This window comes from Vicugna pacos, chromosome 1 (genome assembly GCF_048564905.1).
Source record: "Vicugna pacos chromosome 1, VicPac4, whole genome shotgun sequence".
Lineage (NCBI taxonomy): Eukaryota > Metazoa > Chordata > Mammalia > Artiodactyla > Camelidae > Vicugna > Vicugna pacos.
The window spans coordinates 63,166,096-63,193,385 of NC_132987.1; the positions used below are offsets into that span (position 1 = coordinate 63,166,096).

Consider the following 27,290-nt stretch of genomic DNA (forward strand, 5'->3'; position numbering starts at 1 on the left):
GATTCCACATATCACTGATATCATATGATATTTGTCTTTCTCTGTCTAACTGCTTTCATTTGAATGATAATCTCCAGGTCCATTCATGTTGCTGCGCATGGCATTATTTCATCCTTTTTGTGGCTGAGTAATATTCCATTGTATATAGATTATGTAGTATTTCTTTTTTTTTAATAGACTTTATTCTTTTAGAGCAGTTTCAGGTTCACAGCAGAATTGAGCAGAAAATATAAAGAGTTTGCATATAACCCTCCCAACTCACACATATATACTCCTCTGCCCTCAATATCCCTCATCAGTATGGCATATTTGGTACAATCAATGAATCAACATGGGCACATTATTATCAACCAAAGTCCATAGTTTACATTAGGGTTCACTCTTGATGTTGTACATTCTGTGGGTTTTGAGAAATGCATAATGACATGTAGCCACCACTGTAGTATCATACAGAATAATTTCATTGCCCTAAAAATCCCTTGTGCTCCATCTATTCATTCCTCCCTCCCTCCCTCTCCCCAAAACCCTGGAAACCACGATCTTTTTGTTGTTTCTGTAGCTGTACCTTTTCCAGAATGTCATTTGGTTGGAATTGTACAGTTTGTAGCCTTTACAGACTGGCTTCTTTCATTTAGTAATATGTCTTTTAAGTTTCTTCCATGTCTTTCATGGCTTGATAGATCGATTTTTTTTACTGAACATGTATTTTTAAATTTACATATATATACTGTTCATTGTTTCTAAGAAGCTTTTTAAATTTACATATATGTACTGTTCATTGTTTCTAAGAAGCTTTTTAAATTTACATAGTTATCAAAGGAATAAAACCAACTACAAAATAAGAATTAATTCCAAAAGATACATACACCCTGCTATTAACAGCAACATTATTTATAATTGCCAAGATAAGGAAGCATCCTAAGTGTACATCAATAGTTGAATAGATAATGAAGATGCAGTATATATAAATATATGTAATGGAATACAACTCACCCAGAAAAAGAAGGCTATTTTGCCATTTGCAGCCCTTCATTCACTTTTTTTTTTCACTTCAAAAACCGGAATTTATAACTGGCAGAGACATTTCCATTACATCAAAAACAACAAAATACCTAGAAATAAACTTAACCAAGGAGGTTACCTATACTCTGAACACCAAAATGACACAAAGAAATGGAAAGATTTCTTGTGCTGTTGGATTGGAAGAATCGGCACTATCAAAATGGCCACACTACCCAAAGCAATCCACAGATCCAATGCAACCCCCATCAAAATACTCATGACATTGCTCACAGAGCTAGAACAAACAATTCCAAAGTTTATAAGGAACCACAAAAGACCCTGAACAGCCAAAGCAATCTTTTTTAGGTCTCTCTTTTTTTCTTTTTCTCTCTTCTTTTTATTCTCTTTTCTTACGGTTTTATGACTAGAGAAGTTACTTTAACATTTGTTGTAAAGCTGGTTTGGTGGTGCTGAAATCTTTTAGCTTTTGTTTATCTGTGAAGCTTTTGATTTCTCTATCAAATCTGAATGAGAGCCTTGCTGGATAGTGTATTCTTGCTTGTTAAGTTTTCCCCTTTCATCACTTTAAATATATCTTGCCACTCCCTTCTGGCCTGTAGAGTTTCTGCTGAAAAATCAGCTGATAACCTTATGGGAGTTCCCTTGTATGTTATTTGTTGCTTTTCTCTTGCTAATTTTAATATTTTCTCCTTATCCTTAATTGTTGTCAATTTGATGACTAGGTGCCTTCGTGTATTCCTCTTTGGGTTGATCCTGTGTGGAACTCTCTGTGCTTCCTGGACTTGGGTGACTGTTTCCTTTCCCAAGTCGGGGAAGTTTTCAGTTATTATCTCTCCAAAATTTTCTTAGGTTCTTTCTCTCCTCTTTCTGGGACCCCTGTAATGCAAATATTAGTGTGTTTCATGTTTTCCCAGAGTTTTCTTAAATTATCCTCATTTCTTTTAATTCTTTTTTATTTTTTCTGTTCTGAAGTAGTGATTTCCACTAAACTGTCTTCTAGCTCACTGATCCGTTCTTCTACCTCTTGGTTCCTTCAAGTGTTTTGTTCATTTCAGTGATTTTATTCTTCAACCCTGAGTATTCTTTATATTTTCCAACTCTTTGCTAAAAACTTCACTCTGTGCATCTATACTCCTCTTGAGTTCTCTGAACATCTTGGTCATCATTACTTTAAACGCTTTCTCAGATAAGTTGCCTATCTCTTCATCACTTATTTCTTCTTCTGGGATTTTATCTTGTGCTTAACCTGGGAGATATTCCTTTGCCGCCCCATATTGTCTATCTTTCTATGTGTTTGTGGATTCCTTCCATAGGCTTTGGGATTGTTGTTTTCTTGTTTCTAGTATCTGCCCCTGGTGGATGAGGCTGGACTAGGGGCTTATGCAGGTTTCCTGGCAGGAGGAGCCAGTGCCTGCCCACTGCTGGGAGAAGCTTGGCCCTGGACCTCTGGTGGGTAGGGCTGTGTCTAGAGGCCTTTGTGGCTTAGGAAATCTGCTAGTGGATGTGGCTGTGTTCCCACCCTGTATGTTGTTTGGCCTGAGGCTTCCCTACAGGCTGTTGGGTGGGGCTCGATCTTGTTGCTAATGATCCAATCAAGGTATCAGCCTCCAGGAAAGCTCATGTAGATTAACACTCCTGGAATGTCCGCCACCAGCTTTTATGTCCCTTGAGTGAGCTGCAGCTGCCCCCCACATCCCCAGAACACCCTCCAAATCCAGCAGGTGGGTCTGGCCCATGTTCCTATGAAATCACTGCCTCTGCCCTTGGACCTGGTGCTCATGAGTTTGCATTTATGCTTCCCAAGCGAATGGAGTCTCTGTTTCTCCCAGTCCTGGGAGGCTCTCAGAGCCAAGCATCCTGGGGTCTCCTTCTCTTCCCAATGCCAGAACCCAAGCTGGGGAGCCTGACATGGGGCTTAGAGCTCTCACTTCTGTGGGAGGGCCTCTGTGACTTAACGAATCTTCATCTGTGAGTTGCCCACCCAAGGGGTATGGGGCCCAATTATATCTTGAGCAGGCCCCTTCTACCATCTTGCTGTGGTTCCCTCTGTTTCAAGTCGGAGAAGATCTTTTTTGCTAGGTTCCAGTCTTTTTTCAATGGTTGTTTAGCATTCAGTTGTGGTTTTGTTTTAGTTGCCAGGAGAGGCAAGCTTGTGGTCCTATGACTTTGCCATCTTGACCAGAAAATCTATATGTCATGTAGTATTTCTTAAAAACAAAAAAATTGTTAAAGTGCTTTGGTACTTTTGCAAATATGTTAATTATGTTATAGTCTTCCTATAGATGATGTTCTATAGGTGGAGGACAGGATTTGTACTCATTTTACTTTTGGCAGGGAGAGGGAGGTAATTAGGTTCATTTTTTTATTTTTAGAGGAGTTACTGGGGATTGAACCCAGGACCTGCATGCTAAGCATGCAGTCTACCACTTGAGCTGTACCCTCCCCCATACTTGTTTCTGATTCCACAGTTTTTGTTTCTTTCATTTATTTACTCTTTTTTTTTAAACAAATACTTTATTGAACACCTACTTTGTGCTATGTACTATGGCACTAATAAGTGCCAAGTATAGAGTTGAACAAAAAATGCACCACATTCCTAAGATACTCATTAAATATTTGCTTTGTGACTCTAACGTGCTCATTCTTGTACAACACCCCTCCTTCAATTAATATTGAAGATTCTTTTTTACCATCTCTTAGGCTTTTTTCTTTAACATACCATTTTTAAACTTATAGTGTATTTGAGGTAAGTTTAACTTTGAGGTTAATTTCTTGGTGAATAAGGAAAATAATCATATATGATTGCAAACAAAATGTCTTAAAACTTTTTTCATTGAAATATTTTTTAGTTAATTGAAACTTCCATAATATATTTCTTAGCCAAAATTTTTTTCTCATTTTTTTATCACTCCAAAATAGGCATTTTCTGCTTTGCTCAACTGAATGATACATCCAAGGGCTGTGCCAAAGAGTGGTATAGTTGTTAGCTCATATTACTAGCATTAGAAGAAAAGATACTGGCTGGTGCAAGACCAAGGCCACATTCAGGGAATGATACATAGAAGTAACTTAATAGCTTAATTGCAAAGTTGTATATTATCCAGTTTGTGGCTTTTTACAATACTTGGCAAATCTCAGTTGAGCTCAAAGTCTGGAAAACAACCTACAACTGACACAGAGATGGAAATTTAGGAGGCTTATGTGAGAATAACTAGTCTTATCTAAATGTGTGAAGTCAAAAGCTTATTCTTGTGACATAAAGATTCCGTAACCTCTGCTTATTTAACCCCGCTGAAAGATAAAGAAACTGTTTTAAACATTTTAATGTGAATCTTTAAATGTTTTCTACCTTTTTTGCCTTTTCAAAGTAGAAGTAATACTGCTTCTTTGCCTTTTAAAACTAGAAGTATTAATAAAGCAGTATTACTTCTTTTTGGTGACCAAAGGTCATAAGTTATTATACTCTGCTATATTTTATTGCATAGTACAATACCCTATCATTTAGCAGGGGTGGGGGGTTATTTTTGTTTTTGCTGTATTGCTGTCAACCTATGAAGCTGGCTTTGTGTGTGTGTGTGTGTGTGTACCTCTTTGCATTTTACAATTTATGAAGTAATTTTTTCATGCATTATTTGATTTGATTCTTAGAATAATCCTAGGAATTAGTGACAGAGGAAATGAAGAGAAATGGTTGGGCTCAAGATATATTTGGACCAAGAAACTGACAGTGTTGATAGGATTAGATTGAGAAACAAAGAAAGTCTGACTTAAACAACTGTGTGGACAAATCATCATGTATTGGGATAGGAAATAGTGGAAAGGAATATATTTGTGAATATATAACATTTTAATGGCATTGTTGTGCAAAGTTAGTCCTCAAAAGCTCAGAAGTCTTTTTTTCCCCTCTATAGAAAAACATGAGGTAATTTTAAAACATTCAGTTTGCATATATACTCAGGACACTGCCTATAAATGAGAATTTCCCACATCAATTTAGTTACCAAGTCAAATGTTGCTAAATTTTATATCAGTCTTTATTTCCTTAGTTTGAACTTTAATAATGAATAAAATTGGAAGTATCAGTTAGTGGTCTAGCTAAACCCTTTGCTATTTTAGCCACAATTGACCTTTTAATAGTAAGAAAGAAGGGAAGAACATAGATATTCAAAGGACAGTAAACTATATCTGTCACAAATAAGATGACCCTTTTAAAAATCCAAATATATTGGGTAATTATGTTAAATAGAGGGCATTTCAGTTAAAAGATAAAGATTGTCAGACAATTAGAACAAAATTTACCCATGTGCTATTTATAAGAAACACATTTAAAACATAATGATCCAGAAAATTAGAAATTAAAGAAAAGGGAAAGTTACTCTGTGGAAGTACTGACTGTTAGTTTCCTATGCTGTATAACAAATTATCACAAACTTAGCAGCTTAACAAACTTCCTGGTTTCTTTGGATCAGGATTCTATGCACAGCTTAGCCTAGTCTGCTGCAAGGCTTCAGTCAAGGTGTTGATCAAGGCTGAGTTCTTCTGTAGAGGCTTGACTGGGGAAGGAGCTGCTTCCAAGCTCTCTCAGGTTGTTGGCAGAATTTATTTCTTCGCAACTATAGAATTTACAGCAGCTTACTTCTTCAAAGCTAGCAACAGAGATAGATCATGTGGAAGTTATAACCAAAGGAGTGACATCATATCACCTTTGCATTATTGTGATGGTTAGGAGCAAGTCTATACAAGGATGTGAGCAGGATCATGGAAGTCACACTAGAGTGAGTCCACCAAACCAACCAAAACAGGAGACTTCAAAGCAAGCAACAGTGTTAGTAATATAAGAGGTAACCTAAGAATTATAAAAAGTTTGATTTATTAGGAAGATAATAACTTAAAACTTTGTAGATACTAGTAACAAAACTCCAAAATACATAAGGAAATGGTTAAAGGATTACAGAGAGAAATAAATGAGATAGCAACAATAATGGAAGACTGTAATATACCCCTCTCTCTCAGCAGTTGATAGGAAAAAGCTGGCAAAAAAAAAAAAAAATCCGTTAAGGATGAGCCTTGAACAATGAAGTGAAACAAATGTGACCTAATAGATATAACAGAACATTATGCCAATGTAGAATACACATTCTTTTTAGACTCATGTAGAATATGTATGAGAAAAGACCGTATGTGGACTATTAAGGAAATCTAAACAAATATCAAAAAATTAAAATCACATAAAACATGTTCTTTTACCATAATACCGTTGTTAGAAATCATTAACGAATAAGGTAATAAGAATATCCTGATATGTTCAGAAATTAAGGAATTCATTTCTAACAGAATGGGACAATTGAAATCATAATGGAAATTAGAAAATATTTTCTAATAAAATATTCTGATAAAATATATTTAAGGACTCGTGAGATATAGCTAAGGTAGCATTGTATAGATGGAATTTTATAGCTTTAAATACATACATTTAGAAAGAAATAAGTCTGAAAATTAATGGGCTAAGCATCTCAATAAATTAGGAAAAGAATAATACCACCTCTCCCCCAATAGAAGAAAAATGATAAAGATAAGAACAGAAACTAACAAAATAGAAACTATACAGTAATGAATAGGGTTAGCGAAGCCAGATACTTTGAAAACACTAATGTTATTTTCAGTCCTTTGATGAGATTGATCAAGAGAGAAAGAAGGTACAAAAAACAAAGTCAGAAATGAAAATATAGAGAGATCCCCACAGATGCTGTAAACATTTTAAAAAAATTAAAGAGGCTATTATGAACAACTTTACAGTAATAAAATTGAAAATTCTGATAAAAGTAGCAAACTCCTAGACTATAATAAAACTGGTTCAAGAAGATATATATAGGGAAGGGTATAGCCCAGTGGTACAGTGCATACTTAACGTGATGAGGTCCTGGATTCAATCCCCAGTACCTCCATTAAAATAAATAAGTAAATAAATAAACCTAATTACCCCCCTGGACAAAAAATAAATTAATTAATAATATTTTTTAAAGAAGATACATATAAAACCTAAATAGTCTTATCAATATTAAGGAAATTCAGTCAGTAGTGAAAAATCTTCATTCAAGGAAAACTCCAGGCCCAGATGGCTTCACCAGTGAAGTTATTAGATATCTATATAAATCCTTTCAGTCAATAGAAAAAGAGGGAATGCCCCCAAACTAAATATTATGAGACTAGTACCACCTTGGTATCAAACCCTGACAAATTTAGTATGAGAAAAGAAAATGGTCCAAACTCATTCATGATTATATATACAAAAATCTTGAAACAAGTATTAATGAACTGAATCTAGCTAATATAAAGAATAATATATCATGGCTAAATTTAGTTTATGTCAGGAATACAAGATTTAACTTTAGAAAATAAGAATATGAAAATGAATATATGTATATTCATGAATGACTGAAGCATTGTGCTGTACACTAAAATTGACACAACATTGTAAACTGATTATACTTCAATTAAAAAAAAGGAAAAAAGAAATTTAATATCAGACTAATAAAATAAAGTTTTAATGAGAACAAAAGTCAATTCTATACTAATGAAGTAAAAGAATAGTGGAATAAAGAGTAAAATTAATTCCATATCAGTATAATAAAATATAAAAATCCTGTAATCATCTCAATAGATGGAGAAAAAGAGATTGATTAAATTCAGTATTTGTTACTGATAAAAGCTCATAGCAAACTAGAACTAGAAAGAATTTCCTTAATATTTAAAGGATATCTGTAGAAAACCTTTGAAATTAGGAACAATTACTGTTTTTATTCAACATTGTACTATGGGTCCTAGCCAGCACTGTAAGAGAGAAAAATAAATAAATATATAACAGAAAGGAAGAAATAAACCTTCACTATTCACAGAACTATGTAATATTGGGTCTAGAGCTATCCAGAAGGATCTACAGATAAATTTTGTAAACTGATAAAAAGATTCACCAAAGATGCCAGGTACAAAGTCAGTATATTAAAATCAGTTTTATTTCTGTGAGTAACTAATGGTTAAATATGTATCATGTATAAAATAATAAAGACCTGGGAATAAATCAAGTAAATACGGTCTTTTTTCCCCAAATGATATTTGATTCAGTGCAATCTCAGTAAAAATTCAAACAAGTATTTTATGAGATATAACAAGCTCATTCTGAAACTTACAAAGAAATGCAAAAGGCCTGGAACGCCAAGACACCTTGAAGAACTTCAAAGAGGAAGGCATCTCTCTTCTACTAGTAGTAATGTAGGAGTACAACACTCTAGTAGTTTTCAAGAATTATTATTATTTATTTATTGAAGTGTAGTCAGTTTGCAATGTCAAGAATTATTATAAAGGTATAATAATTAAGATTGTGTAATATAGACTTAAGGACAGACAAGTAGTGCAATGGATTAAATTAGAGAGCTCCCAAACAGGCTGTGATATATGACAGAGATGTTACAGGGAAATAGTTGGGGTAAGGGGAAGATGATCTTTTCAATAACTGTCACAGGATTAATAGGATATCCCTGTAGGAAGAAATGAAATTGGTCTCCTACTTCATGTCATACTAGAAAATAAATTCTGAGGAGGTTAAATGTGATGGTTAGACTATAAAACTTTTAGAAGAGAGTATCTTTATGACCTTGGAGTAGGGAAGGATTTCTTTTGAAACTGTAAAAACCATTAACCATAAAGAAAAGGATTAATAAAATTTTTTGCTCTATTAAAATTAAAGACTTTCTTCAGAAGACACCACAAAGACTCTGAAACTTCAAATTACAGAATTGGAGAAGGTACTTGTAACATAGCTGACAACATTCTCATATTCAGAATTTATAAGGACCTCCAACAAACCAAAAGACTTGAGTAGGTACTACACAGAAAAGGAAATCTAGATGGCCAATAAACATATGAAAAGCTATTGTACCTCATTAATAATCAGGGAAGTTAAAATTAAAATCACAATGAAATGCCACTATAAAAAATCTTTAAAACATAGTAGACATATTAAAACATCTCAGCAACAAGTATTAGCAAGGATATGAGGCCACAAAAACTCCTTGTACATTGCTGGTGGATATGTAAATTGGTACCATCTTTTTGGGAAACAGTTTAGCATTCTCTCTTGAAGTTGAAGATGCATGTATCTTATTACACAGCATTTTCACTCCTAGATCAGTGCACAGTCAAAATGTTCATCAGAAGTAGAATAAATGAATAAATTATAGCACGTTAATGTAGTAGAATACTGTGAAGGCATATGAAGAATAGTATGAAAGAACTACTGCAGTATGCAGCTACATGAATGAAACTCAAATGTTGAATGAAGTTCACAAAAGAATACACACCTAAAGCATGCATCTACTTTTAGAAAGTTCAGAGGAATGGTAGACAAAATTATGGCCCCCTAAAGATGTCTACATCCTAATCCCTATAATCTATGAATATGTTAGACCTACATGGCAAAGGGGAGTTCAGGTTGCTAATCAGCTGACCTTCAAATAGGGAGATTATCCTGCATTATCTGGGGAGATGGGGGAGATGGTAAAAGTCACTTGATCCTTAAAAGTGAAGAAGAAGGCAGAAGAGGGAGAACCACAGAGATGGCAGCATCAGAAAGACTCCGTCTGATATTGATGACTTGATGGTAGAGGAATGGGGCTATGAGCCAAGGAATGTGGGCAGTTTTGTAGAAGCTGGGAAAGAGGAGGAAACAGATTCTCCCCTAGAAGCTCCAGAAAGAATGAAGCTCTGCCAGCACATCTTGCTTTTAGCCCAGTGAGACCCATTTCTGACTTCTGACCTTTCCAGAACTGTAAAATAATAAAAATTTGTTGTTTTAAGCCACTGGGTTTGTGGTAATTTGTTACAGCAGCAATAGGAAACTAGTACAGGAGGCAAAACAGAGATTTTATAAAGGGTTAGAACTATAAAACTATAGAAGACATGATTAACACTAAAAATCAGTATATTGGTTCCTGTTTTGGAGAGGGAAGGGGTTATGATTAGGAAGAGCTACCTTGGGGCTTCTAGGAGACTTGGCAGTACTTTATTTCTTTGAATACATATGTTTTATGTAGTCTTCTGCATGTATGAAGTTAAGATGCATTGTTTTATACTCAAAAAAGGAGTTTTTAAAATAAAACATCCATACTTTTTTAACTGAAGTTTTTTTTCAGTTTTTTTCCCTCTTTTATGACATTTCTTTGGCTGTAAAATTATTTCTTCGAGGGAATATGGCAAAAAATACCCTTTATAAACTAGTAGTAAACTAGGTGCTCTGTTTTCCATAATATAGAGCTGTGACACAACTGACTAATTCAGTCTCTTTCATGAATTTATAGCATGTAAAAGTTACTCAATTAACAGAAGGAAGAAACTACTTGTCTTGCCAAATTGGAATCAAAATATAATTTAAATGGAAGAACTTATAAGAACCTTTATTCAGAAACTCTGGTTTCAAAAGCAGACAGATGTTTTAAATTGGCTAATTATTTGAAAATTAAGGATTACTTATTTATTGAGATGTATCTAAGCTTAGTGTATATTTTGCTGTCTTTTTTTCCCCCTCGTCAGTATGGGGACAAAAAAAAGATGAAAGTTATCTTTTTCATTTTCTGGATTTAAAGTAACTTAGCTTTATAATACAGATATTAGGCAAACTGACTTTAAACAGTCCATGCTGAAATTTAATTTGTTTGTTAATTGCCTGAAGTTGTCATTTGTGGGGATAAATGTATATAAGCAGCAGTTTATAATTTAAGTTAATCCCTTTTATTTCTTCAAACTATGGATAAAATAGAGGAGAATTTCTTGGGTTTGAAGAAAGATTGAAAGAATCCACTGAGTTCCAGACCAGAGTGTTAATTTAAGGGTGGAAGAGACACAAAGAACAAGCTGCTTACAAAGGAAAAATAATCATATATGTGCTGGACTGTTCAGTGTGACACTGTAAACTAAAAAGTAGTAAAGTAACATCTACAGATGGCTAAGAAAAAAACTGCCTATACCTAGCCAAAGTATCATTCACTTGTGTAAAAGCAACATACTTGAGATATGTAGGAATTCACATACTCCATCTAGGGAAAGTTCTCAGAAAGGATTCTCATGAAATAACAGAAATTTTAAGGGGCAGAAGAAGAGAGAAAACAGTGGTGAGTAAATGAATCTGATAGTGTATTTAATTAAATGTAAATGGATACTGATAGAGTGACTGTATTTCAACATATTCTTTTGTTTTCTGCATTTCCTGAAAGTTTGCAGGTAATCAAAAGCTTGATTAAACTCAGGTTCTGTCCCTTTGGCAAGACTATAAATGATGTTCTGTTATTCCAGTAGGGAGGCATATACTTTCTGATTGTCTTTTTGTAAAAATAATAGGCATTAATACTAAATTCTAGACCCATTAATTCATTGAGGGTTGCAAAATGGTGATATTCTATCATTATTTTTCATTTATAGCTAGAGCACTTATTTAGCAATGCTTCCTTTCATCTGTTTGGCTACTCATGGATAGAGTTCATATAAAGAAGGCAAGGTAGATGTTAGATTTATTTCCCCTTTATCTGTTTATAATGAATTGATTCTCTGTCGTCTTTTGGAGGGGGTCATTATAAACTCATATAATTGACTAATATGTGATAGTTTCAACCCTTTGCAATTATTATCTTTATTGAAGGTCAGATTGTCTCATCTTTAGCCAGTGGGAGCAAAGATGGTTCCTGAGTCCCTTTGACATGTCCCTGATACTTTGTAACTGGTAAAGAAAGGGAGAGTATTTTTTGTTTTGTTTTGCTTCACTTTTCTGAAAGCCTTAGAATGTTGTCTGTGCTTTTGGGAAGGTGGATTTTAGGGGTCCATTTGTTTTCTAGACTGGTACTTAGCATGATCTGTGATATAATTTGTAGGCAGATATGCCTTAGAATTTGTGTTACTTGCAAAGAATAATGATATCATTTTTAGTATATGTGGAGACTGGAAAGGAACCAACGTTTCCCAGCAACAGGTGTAGAAGCATATGTTAAAATGGTTTATTCAGTCAGTTAATACTTGATCGTTTACTCTGGACCAATTTCCAGAATAGGAACTCTCAGAAATTCAATTATGGAACCTGCTTTTTCATGTAACATTTCAGTAAACTAAGTTCTAGGAACTGATTTTAGACTTAATTAATTTTTTCTTTCAGATCTATCACGAAATCGCCTCTCAGAAATTCCCATAGAAGCATGTCACTTCGTGTCTCTTGAGAATCTCAATTTATACCAGAATTGTATTCGGTATATACCAGAGGCAATTCTAAACCTGCAAGCTCTAACATTCTTAAATATTAGGTAAGGATGTTGTTTCTTTCTCTTTTTTTAATTTTTAAGAATGTTTTAGTTTTATGTGCTATTTTCAATTTCCCTCTTCCTTTTCACTAAGATTTACATTATCTGTTTATATCAGCAGTTATCTCTATATGTTCTTAGGCTAAATTAGCAGTATTTTATATATCCTTCTAACTTCTCACTTTGTTTTTGTCTTTGCAGTAATTAACAAATTCTAAGAGCCATTAGCTTAACAGCCTTGTAGCAGTCTTGTAGCAGTGGTTCTCCGATTACATTTTCAAATAAGCTTCATCAAATGAGAATAGTAGATCTGAAATTCCTTTGTTTCGTTTTGTGATTGTATGTTTTTGTGTACTAAGTTCTGAATGTATAAATGCATTTATTCAACTCATCTACTCCATGTTTTCACATCTTACAAGAATTCTTTTGTTATTTTATTTCATTATAAAAGTTATAAATATTGATTAGAGAAAATAAACAAATGTAGAAAAGTAGAGGAAATTCATTAAAATGTTGTGTCTGAAGTTGTATAGTTGTATAGATGAACTTTACCTTTTTTTCCAGGCAGTTAGTCAAATTTTTAAATGTTTTCCCCTTGTCATGAAATAGCCTTTGGAAATATTTTCATATATAACTATTTTAATGTACAGATTGTATATTTCTAAAATTCATTTTCCCTCTCGAATATTTAGTTATTATTTCAGCTTTTTCTCATGATAAAAGTAGTTCTAGTAGAGAGTTTTGTGTGTAAATGTCTAGGAGTAGAATTATTACTATATGAAATTTTTTTAAGGCTCATGATCTATGTTAGTGAAATCATCAAAAGATCTTGAAAATGGAAGCAATTGGTCCTAAGGGTTAAGGGATTAACTCTGCATAAGTAAAATTTTAACTTACTCTTATCCTAATGAGAGCTGTTTTTTACTTTTAGTTCTGATTTGTATATTTTTATTGTATATAATAAAAGATTCATTACCTATACTTCATATGATATATTTGAAATCACAACCTGTCATTTTTTTCCATAGAACTGTATTGGGGTCATTTATTTACATTTGGCTATAATACTGCAATGATGAAGGAAGTAGATTGTACTTTATGTTTATAATTCTTCAGAATGAAGAGGAGAGAGGAGAGGATGTTCGTTATCTACCCTATCTTAAAATAATTTTTTCCTATTTAAATTTAATTTTAATAAAATAACAATATGTTGTGTTTATATGACACTTCATTATTTACAAAGAAGTTTTATGGTGTAAGAGCCCTGTGAGTCCCGTAATTTACAGATGAGGAATCTGTGTGAGATGCAACTAAGTTAAATGCTGCCCCTAAAACCACAAAGCTGACAAGTGAGGAAATGAAGGCTAGAATGCATATCTAATATTCTGTTTGTTCCTTGCAAGACTTAACATTTGTTATTTTTACTGAGTACAGAATGAGAAGATGGCAATTTTTTTTCCTTGAATGGTGAGCTCTGACTGTTCTCTTTCTCTGCTTACCCATTTATAGTCGGAACCAACTGTCAACATTGCCAGTACACTTATGTAATTTACCATTGAAAGTCTTAATAGCTAGTAATAACAAATTGGTCTCACTTCCAGAAGAAATTGGACATCTCAAACATTTAACAGAACTTGTAAGTTAATATTTCTTTTTTTATTGCCCCATACGTGTATATATTTCCACATACTCTTATGTGGTAAGGACCTGTTATTAGGGTGTGTTTTGAGCTATTTTCAGGTATTGATGATGAAGTTTTACTGACTGATCAGCATTCAAGTGCTTCAACACAGAATTAAGAAAGAGTTGAAATTCTAATAGGCTCACATGGAATGGGAAAAGGTCCTTAGAATTAGGTTCTAACCAATATTAATTGATTTCTATGTTATTAAACTTTTGAGACAAAAGTTAATAATGTGTTTGAATTTTTCAAATTAAATATTGTTAATAGCATTAATATTCTGATTTTTGGCTAGTCCGTATAGGGAGTGGACAGTACAAAGTTCAGATGTTTTTTTTTTTGCCTTACATGCTATATTTAGAACATATTTCCCACTCTAAAGTAAGCTATTCTTAACTGCTTTATATTTCTAAAAAGCTTAACCTTCATCTCCACTTCTTGTTACCCTTACATGCTTAAGTTCTGGGCATAGGAATAAAACTTTTTTTTATTAAATCACCACATTAACATTATTAATTGGGTACTATAATCATCATATTACAGCTAAGGGAATAGCATTCAGAAAGGTTAAGTAATTTTCCCAAGGTTCCATAACCAAAGTAGAATTTGAAACCAGTCTACTTTAACTCCAAAGCCCATGTTTCATATTTCTGAAATGGTCAAATATAATTATGTCGATTGAGATTTGGGAGTACAGTTCTTTGTAGGTTTATTAACAAAGATAGATATCATAAACAAAAAATAAATACAGTTGGCCCTCTGTATCATAGATTCCGTGTCTGGAACTGGAACTGGAACCAACTGTGAATCAAAAATATTTTTTAAAAAATTCCAGAAATTTCCAAAGAGCAAAATTTGAATTTTCTCTGCATGGCAACTATTTACATAGTGTTTACATCGTGTTAGGTATTTTAAGTCATCTAGAGATGACTTAAAGCATACAGGAAGATGTGTACAGGTTATATGCAAATACCACAGCATTTTATGTGAGACTTGAACATCCATGGATTTTGGTGTTCTCGGAGTCCTGGTACCAACAATCCCTTGCAGATACTGAGAGATGACTGGCTGTACGCATATAGTCTAATTGGACCACTTGTTAGCTCACTTTTTTTTTTAGATGAATTATGAATATAAAAGGTCATCTATAAGAATTCACAAATATATTAAATATGGAGTCTAGATACTAGACCACTGTTTAAACTTTCTGTTTCTACTTACTGAATCCTAAATACTGAAAAGAGATATGTTTCACAAGATATGTTTCACAGAAGATGAGTTTAGTTTTCTACAAAAGTGGTGAACTGACATCTTTGATCATACAAACAGTATGTGGCAGAGTAAAAATTAATAATCCTGATGCTTCTGATTCCCACTTGACGGTCTTTCTTCAGCTTCCTTATTGCTTTTTTCCCTTTTTTTTTTTTCAGTGAAAGTGAACTGCTGTCTTTCAACATAACACATTTTCTCAGGGAAATATTATAGATTGCTATTCCATTCTGGCTCAGGCTTAATTTTCCTATCCTTTCAACTTCTTTTAGAATCTTTTTAACTTTGATACCTAGAGCATTGGACTAAGAAGTCTAGCTTCTGATTCTACTTCAGTCATTAGTGGATAGGAAAGGTAAACATAGTTGTTTTTTTTTTCCCTAAGAATATTTTGGGAAAATTTAAAAATAATATCTGAAGCTTATTGAAGTTTTTGATAAGTGGTCTTTTCCAGTAGTAAGTCTCAATATTTTCTTTTTATTCATATATTACAGGAATTTTAAGTGTTACTGAGGCATCTTAGAGATTTTATTAACGTGGGCTGCTCCCTTTTGCTATGCATGGGTTTATAAATTCTTCTGGCTTGTCTCAGAATTACGGAATTCTGAATTTACCAAATTTGGAACCTATAGTCAGTCTCTTTTTAGAACCAGTGGAATAAAGCTATTTATCAAGATTCCAGAAGGCCATCCTAATATATGTATTGGAATTAGGTTGAGCTGATGCTAATAAAGCAGTATCTATTTTTTCTATAGCCTTTGAGTTATGTGTACTTTATTTTTTTTTCCTCACATTCAGTTTGATAAAGAATGATTGGAGTCATCTTCAATGCATTTTTATTCTATATTCTTGAACAGTTGAACTGATACTCTGAAAATAGAATTTTCTTTCAAATAATTTTATTGTAATTTTTATCATTGTTTTGGTTTTTTTCTTCTAGTTTCTTTAAAACAATATGAAATAAAAATATTCTAAATCTGTTTTTATTACTTTTTTTACCTTTTCACCAACATGTTCATTTGATGTGATATTCTAGGCCTCCTACTCACATCTTAAGTCATTTAATTTCAGTTCTGCTCTCAAAATTAATATAGATCTATATAAAATGTATAAAGTTGGTCAAAAGCCGGTATGTTTTGAAAATTAAATGCTAATACAAACTATGAGATTATTCTTGGACACAGAATCATAATACTTTTTTACAGGTAGGAAGGACCATAGGTATCTTGTCCAGCCTCATTTCCACAGATAGTTTGAAGTAGTCAAGTGTGTAATATTAGTACAGTTCTTTACTTTGTATCTTTTTGATATAGGATGTGAGCTGCAATGAAATTCAAACAATACCTTCCCAAATTGGTAATTTGGAGGCCTTGAGAGACCTCAATGTAAGAAGAAATCACTTAGTACGCTTGCCTGAAGGTAAGAAATTGTGAAATACTTGTTTTATTATTATTTGCCTTTTTGTATTAAAGATCTCTCAGACTGATGAGCATAAGACAAAATGTATGAAAGTTACAGCCAATGTTTGAGATGTAATGGCTTATTATTATGTTTTCCATTGTGGATTTAAAAACTAGACTCTTTAGTGAGAAACTCTAGTAACTATTGAACAGTGATTGTGTTTTTAGTTCTTGTTAACTGATGTAATCGATAATTCAGGGTAGGGTCACTGGAAGTTTCAGTAGACATAACTATTTGGGAGAAATACAGCATGTTTTTGATAAGGGGTTAGTTTTGTATGATGAAAACATTCCTGCAGTTAGCACTGATTGACTTAAAAGTGGACTTGATTTGAACTTAATAACTTTATCCTTCACTGGAAATACTCAGATAGAGGCTATTTAACTGTGTAGAGGTGATATGTAAAGTGAATTATGAATGGAGTGAGAGACTGTACTGGGAGACTGGTTATCTTAAGCTGACTATAAGCTCTGGAATATGTATTTGAATGATAAACATGATTCATAAGTATAATTTATCAATCTTTTGGAAATACAAATTCATGAAAGGAAAACCTATAAAAGGAAATGAAAATGATGAAAATCATTATTTTATTAGATTATATATTTCTATAACTTTTAAATGTAAACTTTCATAGCTAACTGAGAGCAGTGAATCACCCAGCCACAATAGTCATCAGTTCATGGAAAGCCTTGTTTCATCTATACTCCCATTCACTTTCTCTTACTCTGTCCTCTAGATTAACAGTTTCCAGAAATTCATCTGTAAACATTTCAGAGTGTCTGTCTCAAAGATAAGGAATCTTGAAAAGATGTTTTCATGACAATAATTGTCTAGGTTCTTCTATAAACATGACTTCTAGTGTATAATAAATGTTGAATTAACTAATGATGCTTTTGCTTCACTGTAAAATCCAAATGTTTACACCAGTTTGATATGGTGTAGTATTTAGTCCTAACATAATTAGTGTATGTAGCTTTGACATTTTTTGATCACAAGTAGGCATCTGAAGGAGTGAAGTGACTCTTCCAGTCCACTTTCATGTACTTACTCCACCCATACTACCCCAAATCCTGCATATCTTTCCTCTTACTAGGCTTGTCCAGTAACCTTTTTACCTTTTATCCTAAGAGCCTTCCTTATTTACTCCTGGTTCTGCCTTCTACCATCTCAGGAAAGGGAATGAGGCCATCAGCAGAACTGACCAAAGTCACGACATAGGACCTTATAACTCAAAAATCTCTATCAGGATTGCCTGGTCTACTCAGGACCTACCTACTGTGGTTGATCTTTAAAGGTTTACTAATGTAATGTTACTGACTTAATACAAAATTAATTAATGAAAATACTGGGGTTTTGCTGAAAAGGAAAATCTAGGGTTTCAGATGATGATTGCAGTCTAATAGTTTTATCATCTAATTTATTTCTATATCTTACTTAGAATGCATATTACCAAGAAAATTGTCACACAGATAGTTTCAAGTGTTTTTTTTCTTGACTTATCTTGTAATCTCAGCATATTCAGTTAAATTGAGATGGCAGGAAAGCTTTATCCAGCAGCTACACAAATTAGTATGAAAGTTCATGTTAATTAGTGGTCTCTAATACATTACAGTTTGGTAGATAAATATATGATGTCTTTTGTTGTGTTGCCATTTTGATTTTAAATTTTTATTTTTCTGAAATACATTATTCAAAAAGTCAAATAATAATAAAAAGCTTAAAGTACATAATAGCATTCCCCTGCCTCACCCATTCCCCGTCCCCAGTTTCAGTGGCCAATAGCATATACCTTCAACTTCTTTGACTCTTTCCACTGGTATTTACAGACATATTTCTAAATGATGTATTGGATTTATCAACTGTTCATCTTGTTTTTGTTGTTGTTTTTCTAGAGTTAATAATTCCTCCCTTTTTAAAATATTTACTTGGTTTTTGTACCAGTGGCTACTTCCTCCCTCTTTTCCCAGCAGCCTTATTAGTCAAACCAGATTACTTTCTATCATTTTTTTACCCCTGAATAGCTCCCTCATTGAGTCTTTTTTCCTTCTCTTCCAGTCTGGACTGGTTGTTCTCTGTTATTGCAGCCTAGCCTGCTTTCTTCTGTGCTAAATACTCTTATTCCTGGATTTCATGTCTTCTTCTTTCTTACTTTTTAAAAAACTTTCAGTTATTGAGGTATAACTGACAAATAATTCTTCTTTCTTACTTTACTTCCTTGTTTTGCTGGAGGGCATTTTCTATGGTTTCCTAAGAACATGTTATAGGAAAACATTTCCTGAGACTTCACTTACAAAGAAGTATCTCTGTTCTGTGCTCACCCTTGATTAATAATTTGGTTATAGATTCTAGGTTGAAAATGATTTTTTCTCTTAGGATTTTCAAGTGTTTTTTCACTTTTAGCTCTTTATTTTAAAAATTAATGGTTGAAAATTTGATGCCACTCCTAATTCTAGTCCACTGTTTGTGACCAATTTTTTTTCTCTCTGGAAGATTTTAAGATCCTTCCTTTTTTTTACCACTCTGCAGTTTATGATGATGTGCCATAATATTAGTTGTTTTTGTTTTATCAAACATCTTTTTAGAGGGGAGGAGGTAATTAGGTTTACTTATTTATTTGTTTTTTGATGGAGGTATTGGGGATTGAACCCAGAACCTTGTGCTTGCTAAGCATGCACTCTACCACTTGAGCTATACCCTCCCCTCCTGAGTTGTTTTAATTCAATATGCTATATACTTGATGGGTTTATTTCTAAACCAGAGAATCACATCCTTCATTCTGCAAAATTGTCTTATATCTCATTTTGATAATTTCCTGTGTTCTTATTTCTGTTTTCTCTTTATAATTTTTATAAATTGGTTATTGAACCTCTTTAATTGACCCTGTGGTTTTCTTATTTATTTATTGTTCATTTCTTTGTCATTTTGTTTTACCGGGTGGTAAACAGTTCCAACTGTTTATATTCTAACCATTCTTCTGAATTTTTAATTTCCACCATCATATTTTTCATGTATAAGAAACCTTTGTTTTTCTCTTTTTTAAAAAAAAATTCCTTCCTTGTTTCAGTAATTTAGAATCTTATCTCTCTGAAATTAGAGACAACAATTCTAGTTTTTCAAAGTTTCCCTATGTATTGCCTGTGTTTTGAGTTCTTTTTTTGATTGGTTTGTGGGTTTTGATTTCTGTTTTACATGTTGGAGGCTTTTCTAAATGCCCGTGGGTTGTATACTGTCTGTTTAGAGCTGATTAGATGTTCTAAGAATACTGGGGAGGAATTGTATCATGGTAATTAAACAGCAAGCTAGGTATTTTATTAGGGGAAACTCCATATCAGTATCTAAAGGCCTTCTATATGGGGCTGTGTAGTTTCTCCAAAGAAAGGTGTTTTCTTTCTTCTACATTGCTGTACATATGCCTTACTACGGCCATTTTAGAATTGGGAGTAGGGTAAGGCTGGGTAGGAAGTGCTAAGGTCTTGCCATTGTGCATAGACTTTGACTTAAAGCCTCCTCTTTCAGTAATCCTGTCTTTCCATTGTGCCTGGTCCCTGAATTCAGAGCCTTTCAATTCAATTTCACTAGAGGATAACTTGTTGACTCCTGTGGTGACCGGAGATGGATAACGTCCTAGCTGCATGAGTTGGGATTGGAGACCTGGGCATCTAACTTGTCCTTTATATACATTATCATCTAATCTTTTTGTTACTCCCACCTTTCTGTGGTATCAGGCCTAGTTTCTGAGACCTTCTATTCTATAAGGGGTCAGGTAATTTGCTTCTTGATAGTATTCCTGTCTGTAAGCACCTAGGTTTCATTTTACGCCACTTTGCTGTATCAGTTCATCACTAAGAAAGAATGGAAGTAAATACTTATGTTAAATCCATTGTGTTTAGCTAGAAGCTCCTGTGAAAATTGTCTAGTTTTGAAATGTCATTAATTGTTCATTTCCATCTCATCGCCCTGCAGAGCTAGCAGAGTTGCCTTTGATACGGTTAGACTTTTCCTGCAATAAAATTACAACAATTCCTGTTTGTTACCGGAATCTCAGGCACCTACAGATGATCATCCTAGATAATAATCCACTACAGTCTCCTCCTGCACAGGTAAACCATAGTTTATTTGAATATGTTATGCACTTTTTCGACAAAGGATGAAGTTTAAAACTTAAGTTATATTCATCTATCTTTTTATTAGAAATTAAGTTCTTTTAAAATAAATTCATGTAAATTGGTGCAGCCATTATGGAAAACAGTATGGAGATTTATTAGAAAACTAAGAATAGACTTACCATATGATCCAGCAATCCCACTTCTGGGCATATATCCAGAGGGAACTCTAATTCGAAAAGATACAGGCACCCCAGGGTTCATAGCAGCAATGTTTTCAATAGCCAAGACATGAAAACAACCTAAATGTCCATCAACAGATGACTGGGTAAAGAAGTTGTGCTATATTTATGCAATAGAATACTACTCAACCATAAAGAATAATAAAATAGTGCCATTTGCTGCAACATGGATGGACCTGGAGATTGTCATTGTAAGTGAAGAAAGCCAGAAAGAGAAAGAAAAATACCATATGATATCACTTATATGTGAAATCTAAAAAAAAGACACAAATGAACTTATTTACAAAACAGAAACAGATTCACTGACAAAGAAAACAAACTTAACAGGTACCAGAGTGGAAAGGGAATGTAAAGGGATAAATTGGGAGTTCGAGATTGGCAGATGCTAACTACTATAAATAAAATAGATAAACAAGTTTATACTGTATAGCACAGGGAAATATATTCAATATCTTGTAGTGACCTATAATGAAAAAGAGTATGAAAAGGAATACATGTATGTACATGTACACCAGAAATTGACACAACATTGTAAACTGACTATACTTCATAAAAAAAAAAAGAAATTGGCAAATAGTGAAAAAAAAAAATGAAATCAGTAAATTCATACCCGAACGTATTCTTTGGAAGCCTTGAATAAATTGGATGGAAGATAGGTAATGTTTTCAACAATGTTTTTCCTTTTACTAAGTTGACTTTTTAAAAATTTGAATTATTCTTCCTTAAATTTTTTTTCTAATAAAATTTGAGTTATTTCTTTCTACTAAACTTTAAACGTAGACAATGTAAATGCTAAAGACAAATAAAAATACTCAACTTCCAGACTAAAGATATCCATTCATTTCCTTTGACCATTGTTTTTTACCTTCCTATTTTCTAAAATCTGAAGTTCCTCATTTAGTCAGTTTTGTCCTTTGTTTGTCAGTGACTAAAATGAAACTATTTAATAATAAAGTTATTATGAGTTACCTTAACATGTAGATTCTAGACATTTTCAATCTAAAATGTTTTTACTGGCCCATATTTTTCACTGGCTTTTCTTACTCTGCAATTGATTGATGGTCTTGTATAAGTGTCTTTATGGCAACTGTAAAACTTTGAGTAAACTTCATAATTATAGAAAGGTCTCATAATCCTAAAGAATTTATGTATTGACTTGTGGGACAGAAGTCAGTAGGTAGCAACAGAAGTATATATAACTTTAATACTTAATCATTTCCTGCTTTTCTCTCTTACAGGAAGTAGAATTGAAAACATAATTGTGCATGATTGTTGGATTCCTAAAAACAAAAGTTGCCAATACAATCCATGGGGAGCAATGCTTTAAATCCCTGACTATGCCTAACTAATTAGTATAAGTTTACTTGGTATTCTAAGTGTTTGTAATCATAAGTTATTTGTTTTATATGTTACTGAAACTTAATAGTGACTAGAAAACACAAACCTATATTTATAGCACTTAAGCACCTAAAATAACAAATGATATAATTTGTTATAATGGGTAGATGTTTAGTATTACTGTATATACTTGATAGAAATGCCTTCTGTTTCCAATATACATTAAGTAAAAAGCTGACTGTGATTAAAAGGGAAGGGGGACACATATATTTCAGATGAGTAAATAATTTGGTTATATTTATGTGTTACTTTATTTAGATATGTATAAAAGGCAAAATCCACATATTTAAATACCTGAACATCCAGGCTTGTAAGATTGCTCCAGATCTGCCAGATTATGATAGGAGACCCATAGGATTTGGCTCCTGGTGAGTATGTTATATTCTTTTATTTGTCATATTCTATTTTATGGAGAATCAGATAAACTGGACCTTTAAATCTGCCTGTTTGACTGAGGGGAAATAGCTTATTTTAACATGATTTTTCTCAGAATGCTTATATTAAGTAAAAAGTTAATTACATAGATACGACAAAGTATAGTTCTAAGTTAGGGTTTCTCCACCTCAGCACTTTTGATATTTCGAGCCAGATAATTATTTGTGGTGAGGAGCTGTCCTGTACATTGGAAGCTGTTTAACAGCATCCCTGGCTTCTGTAGCACCCTGCCAAAGTGACAAGCCAAAGTGTTTCCATTCATTGTCAGATATCCTCCAGGGGGTCTGCAGTTGAAAACTACTGGTCTGAGTGACTTGAATACTAACCTTGGCTCTGCTGTGTAACTTAAGACAAGTCACACACACTTTTTGGCCTTCATTTTTCCTGAGGGATTAAAGAGGTTGGATTTGATGACCATTAATGTCACTTCAGGATCTTTTAGTTTGTGAATCCTTCAACTGCATAGCACCCTTACTTTTATGAAGTCATTTTCTTGGCATTCCCAACCATTGGAACAATCTTAAGTATCAGGAATTAAATTCAAAAATCAAAATTAAATTCATGCACCAACAAATTATACTTTCATGTCTTTCTCTCTGAAGCAAAATAGATGTCTCAGTGAAGGTGCAGTAATACTCAAAGACTTTACTCAAAAAAGAACCCTTCAGGCCTTCTCTTAGAACCTGTCACATTTTATGTAAAAGCACAGTTTTAATCCTCTCAGTGTCTTAGTCTAAAACAGGTTAACAAATTTCTGTTTCCATAGAGTGTGTAAAAGCAGAAGTCAAAATTACAAAAATAATTTGAAGGAAAAAATAAAATTATAAAAACCAGATGCATATTAAAAATTCAGATTAGTAGTAAACTGAGGGAGGAAGATTCCTTGTGAAAGAGGCATAAAGGGGTTTTAAAGGTATTCATAATGTCTTATGTCTTAAAAGCTGTCAGTTATAGATATTCTTCTATATCTACATGGTATATTTTGTAATTTTAACAAGATATTTAAAAACTATGAAGCTCTAAGAACAGCAGTTTGCCACCATTAGGCATATATGCAAAGAACTCTTCATATATTGGTAATATTTTAAGTTATTACTAAATTTTAGCACAGTACAGTAATTGGTACTCATTAAGAAAATATCAATATTTACAAAACAGACATAGAAAACAAACTTATGATTAACAAACTGTTTCATGGGAGTGAGGGAGGGATAAATTAGGAGTCTGGGTTTAGCAGATACAAACTACTACATATAAAATAGATAAACAACAAGGTCCTACTATATACACAGGGAACTATATTCAATATCCTGTAATAAACCATAATGGAAAAGAATATGAAAAAGAATATATATGTGTATATATATATAAACTGAATCACTTTGCTGTACACCAGAATCTAACAACGTTGTAAATCAACTATACTTCAAAAAAATTTTTTTAATTTTTTTTATTGAGTTATAGTCATTTTACAATGTTGTGTCAAATTCCAGTGTAGAGCACAATTTTTCAGTTATATATAAACATACATATATTCATTGTCACATTTTTTTCCACTGTGAGCTACCACAAGATCTTGTATATATTTCCCTGTGCTATACAGTATAATCTTGTTTATCTATTCTGCATATGCCTGTCAGTATCTACAAATTTTGAACTCCCAGTCTGTCCCTTCCCACCCACTCCTAAAAATTTTTTTAAAGAAAAAAAAAAGCTAAGATATATTAAGTTATATCACTTCCTAAAGGGAAATATGCATTATACTTCAAAATTTTTTAATCAGAAATTATTAAAATTAAATACTTCAGAATTTATGGTATATAGGGGTAATCTCAAGCTATCTGAAAATTTCACTAATAAATGATTTCTCAGGTAAAATAAATATTATTCCACATGGGTTTGATTTCTGTCCTTTGCCATGGACCATGCCTTTTGTCTTTACCACTATAGCCCTAGCCCAGCATAGTCACTGAAGGATGTTTAAAATACCAGCTCTAATCTGGTTGTTTAGGCATGTAATAATACAGGTTTTAGTGTATTTATACAAATACACAAGGAGAAATTAACCAAAATCATACACACACATGAAAGATTCTTACCAGGAATGTACTCAGTCCTAACACTTTTGGCTCTGAGAAGACTAAAAGCACATGTGTGAAATTAATGAGGATGTAAAAGGTTTTTGCAGATGGTAGGGATTAGGTCTTACATACTGAGTGAGAGATCTAGGACTCTCTTAGAGGAAACTCAGACCAATTAATACCAAGAATTTTTTGCTTTCTCCTTTTATTTCTGATTTTGCTTTATTTTATCTTTGTACACTTTTTAAAGGTTACTTTCCATTTACAGTTATTACAAAACATTGGCTATATTCCCTGTGTTGTACAAAACATTTTTGAGCCTATCTTGCACCCAATAATTTGTACCCCCAACTCCCCCATCCCTGTATTGCCTCTCCCCCATTATCTCCTTTTCGTCATTTCTTTTTCCTTTTCCCTAGTTCATTGCTTACAAGATGGAACTCATTTCTTATTATGGAAGAAAGCTTTGTTTTTGCTATTTAAACTTTTCATTAAAAGTATTCTACTCCTATTGTCTTAAAAAAGTTGTACAACAAATAAAAGTAGCTTTTATTTTATATATACACTAAATTATTTTCTCCCTTGGAGTTAGTAATCCTTGCAAGGGAAGAGTTTTTACCGCTACTGAAATAGCAGAGTAGGAACATTAAACTGCTACTGCTGCCTTTGAGGTTTGTGTGTAAAATGACAAATCATAATTACTGGTGTGTATTTGAGGGTAAGCTTCCCCTAAGGAGGAAGCTTCATTAACTGTATGAATAATGAGCTTTGGTTGAGGGCTGCAGTGCTAATTGCAGAACCTACTTCTCTCTGTGGCTCTGTCCTGAGTTTTGAGGACTGATTAGTCTTGGCCTAATTTTTTTTTAATAGCAATCTTCATTATTTTACTTAAAAAACGTTTATCAAAAAACCTGGGAAGAAACTTGTGTGTGTGTTTGCTAAGAGATACAAGAAGGCTTGAATCAATGAAGAAACCTTTCCTAAATAGGAAATCTAAATAGCATAAACATGTCATGTCTTTCCAAAGGAATTAGTAATTATGGATCTAATGTATTCCTGTCCCTATAATAGTCCTTAATTATGCTCACTAGATTAATTCTCTATATTTTCAATTTTTTCCAGAGTTGTATTACTTTATTTATAATTGTTTCAGAATGTCCTAGAAAAATATATACATATTTACATATGTATATATTACAGAAGTATTGCCTTCAACTCCTCATGCACCAACAAATTATACTTTCATGTCTTTCTCTCTGAAGTAGATTAGTAAAATTGCATTGTAGTTAGCAGTACATTTATTCAAAATTTAGTCATGGGGTCAGAAGGCCTTGATTCTAGTTCTGGATTCCTGTACTATTAAGCAGTTCACTTAACCGCTCTGAATCTCGGTTTCTTCAAAATGGTCTTTACCCTGTTTATACTCTCTGAGGATCAAATGACCTATGTCTGAAAGTTCTTTGCTGACCATAAAACCCTATGTGAATATTAGGCATTATAGTTACTAGCTGTGATCTAGGGCCAGTTTAGTCTTAAGAGTCCTGTCTTGCTAAAGAGAATTTTTATTAATTCTGTAGCTCTTCAGATATTCAGTACAAATTAGATGCTGTGGTACTTTCAGTTTTTAGCTGTATCTTTCCAACTACTTTTGTGTAAGATAAAAACAACACACAATCTTTCTTAAATCATTTTATAAAGGTCACAAATATTTTTACTCATTTCCAGATATAAATATTTTCAACTCCTTTAGTAAATTGCATTGTTGTGATAACTATTTCATTTTATACACCGGCACACGTTTTTAATAGTGATCTAAAGTGACCTGTGCTTGTTTACTGCAATGATTTTAAGCAGCTTTATTTTACAGACTAAATATACTTATTTATGATGATGTGGCAGTGAACCAAAACTAAGAAAGACTAAGCCACTGGTAAGAAAAGCCCTGCCTCTGTAACCCTAGTAATGGAATTAATTCTCTACAACAAGTCTGAGCTTGTAAAAGCCATGGCCATCTTTTATTCATATTTATATTCTTAGCACTTAGAATGCTGCCTGGCATTCAGTAAATGTTTGGTGAACTAAACAAATGAAGCAGATTTAGTGACTCGTCACAACAGAAAATGCTCTTTCTTAAGGGTGCATTCTCATAGGATGATAACTAACTTTTTATTTAATACTTTGTGCCAGGCTTTGTGCAAGTCTTTGGCTTATGTTTTCTCAAGTAATGTTTATAGCAACTCTATGAAGTAGGTATTAAT

At 33.1% G+C, this 27,290-nt stretch overlaps 1 protein-coding gene across 6 annotated transcripts in view; it reads left to right on the forward strand.

Moving 5' to 3' along the window:
• The window catches only part of LRCH3 (leucine rich repeats and calponin homology domain containing 3), a 110,466-nt gene that overhangs the window by 32,838 nt on the left and 50,338 nt on the right, over positions 1-27,290 (forward strand). For all 6 annotated transcript variants that reach the window (XM_006200903.4, XM_015236521.3, XM_072963796.1 and 3 more), the window contains exons 2-6: positions 12,218-12,362; positions 13,869-13,995; positions 16,623-16,728; positions 20,737-20,873; positions 22,775-22,884. In XM_006200903.4, the coding sequence (XP_006200965.1) occupies positions 12,218-12,362; positions 13,869-13,995; positions 16,623-16,728; positions 20,737-20,873; positions 22,775-22,884 (625 nt within the window). The remainder of the gene's footprint in view (positions 1-12,217; positions 12,363-13,868; positions 13,996-16,622; positions 16,729-20,736; positions 20,874-22,774; positions 22,885-27,290) is intronic.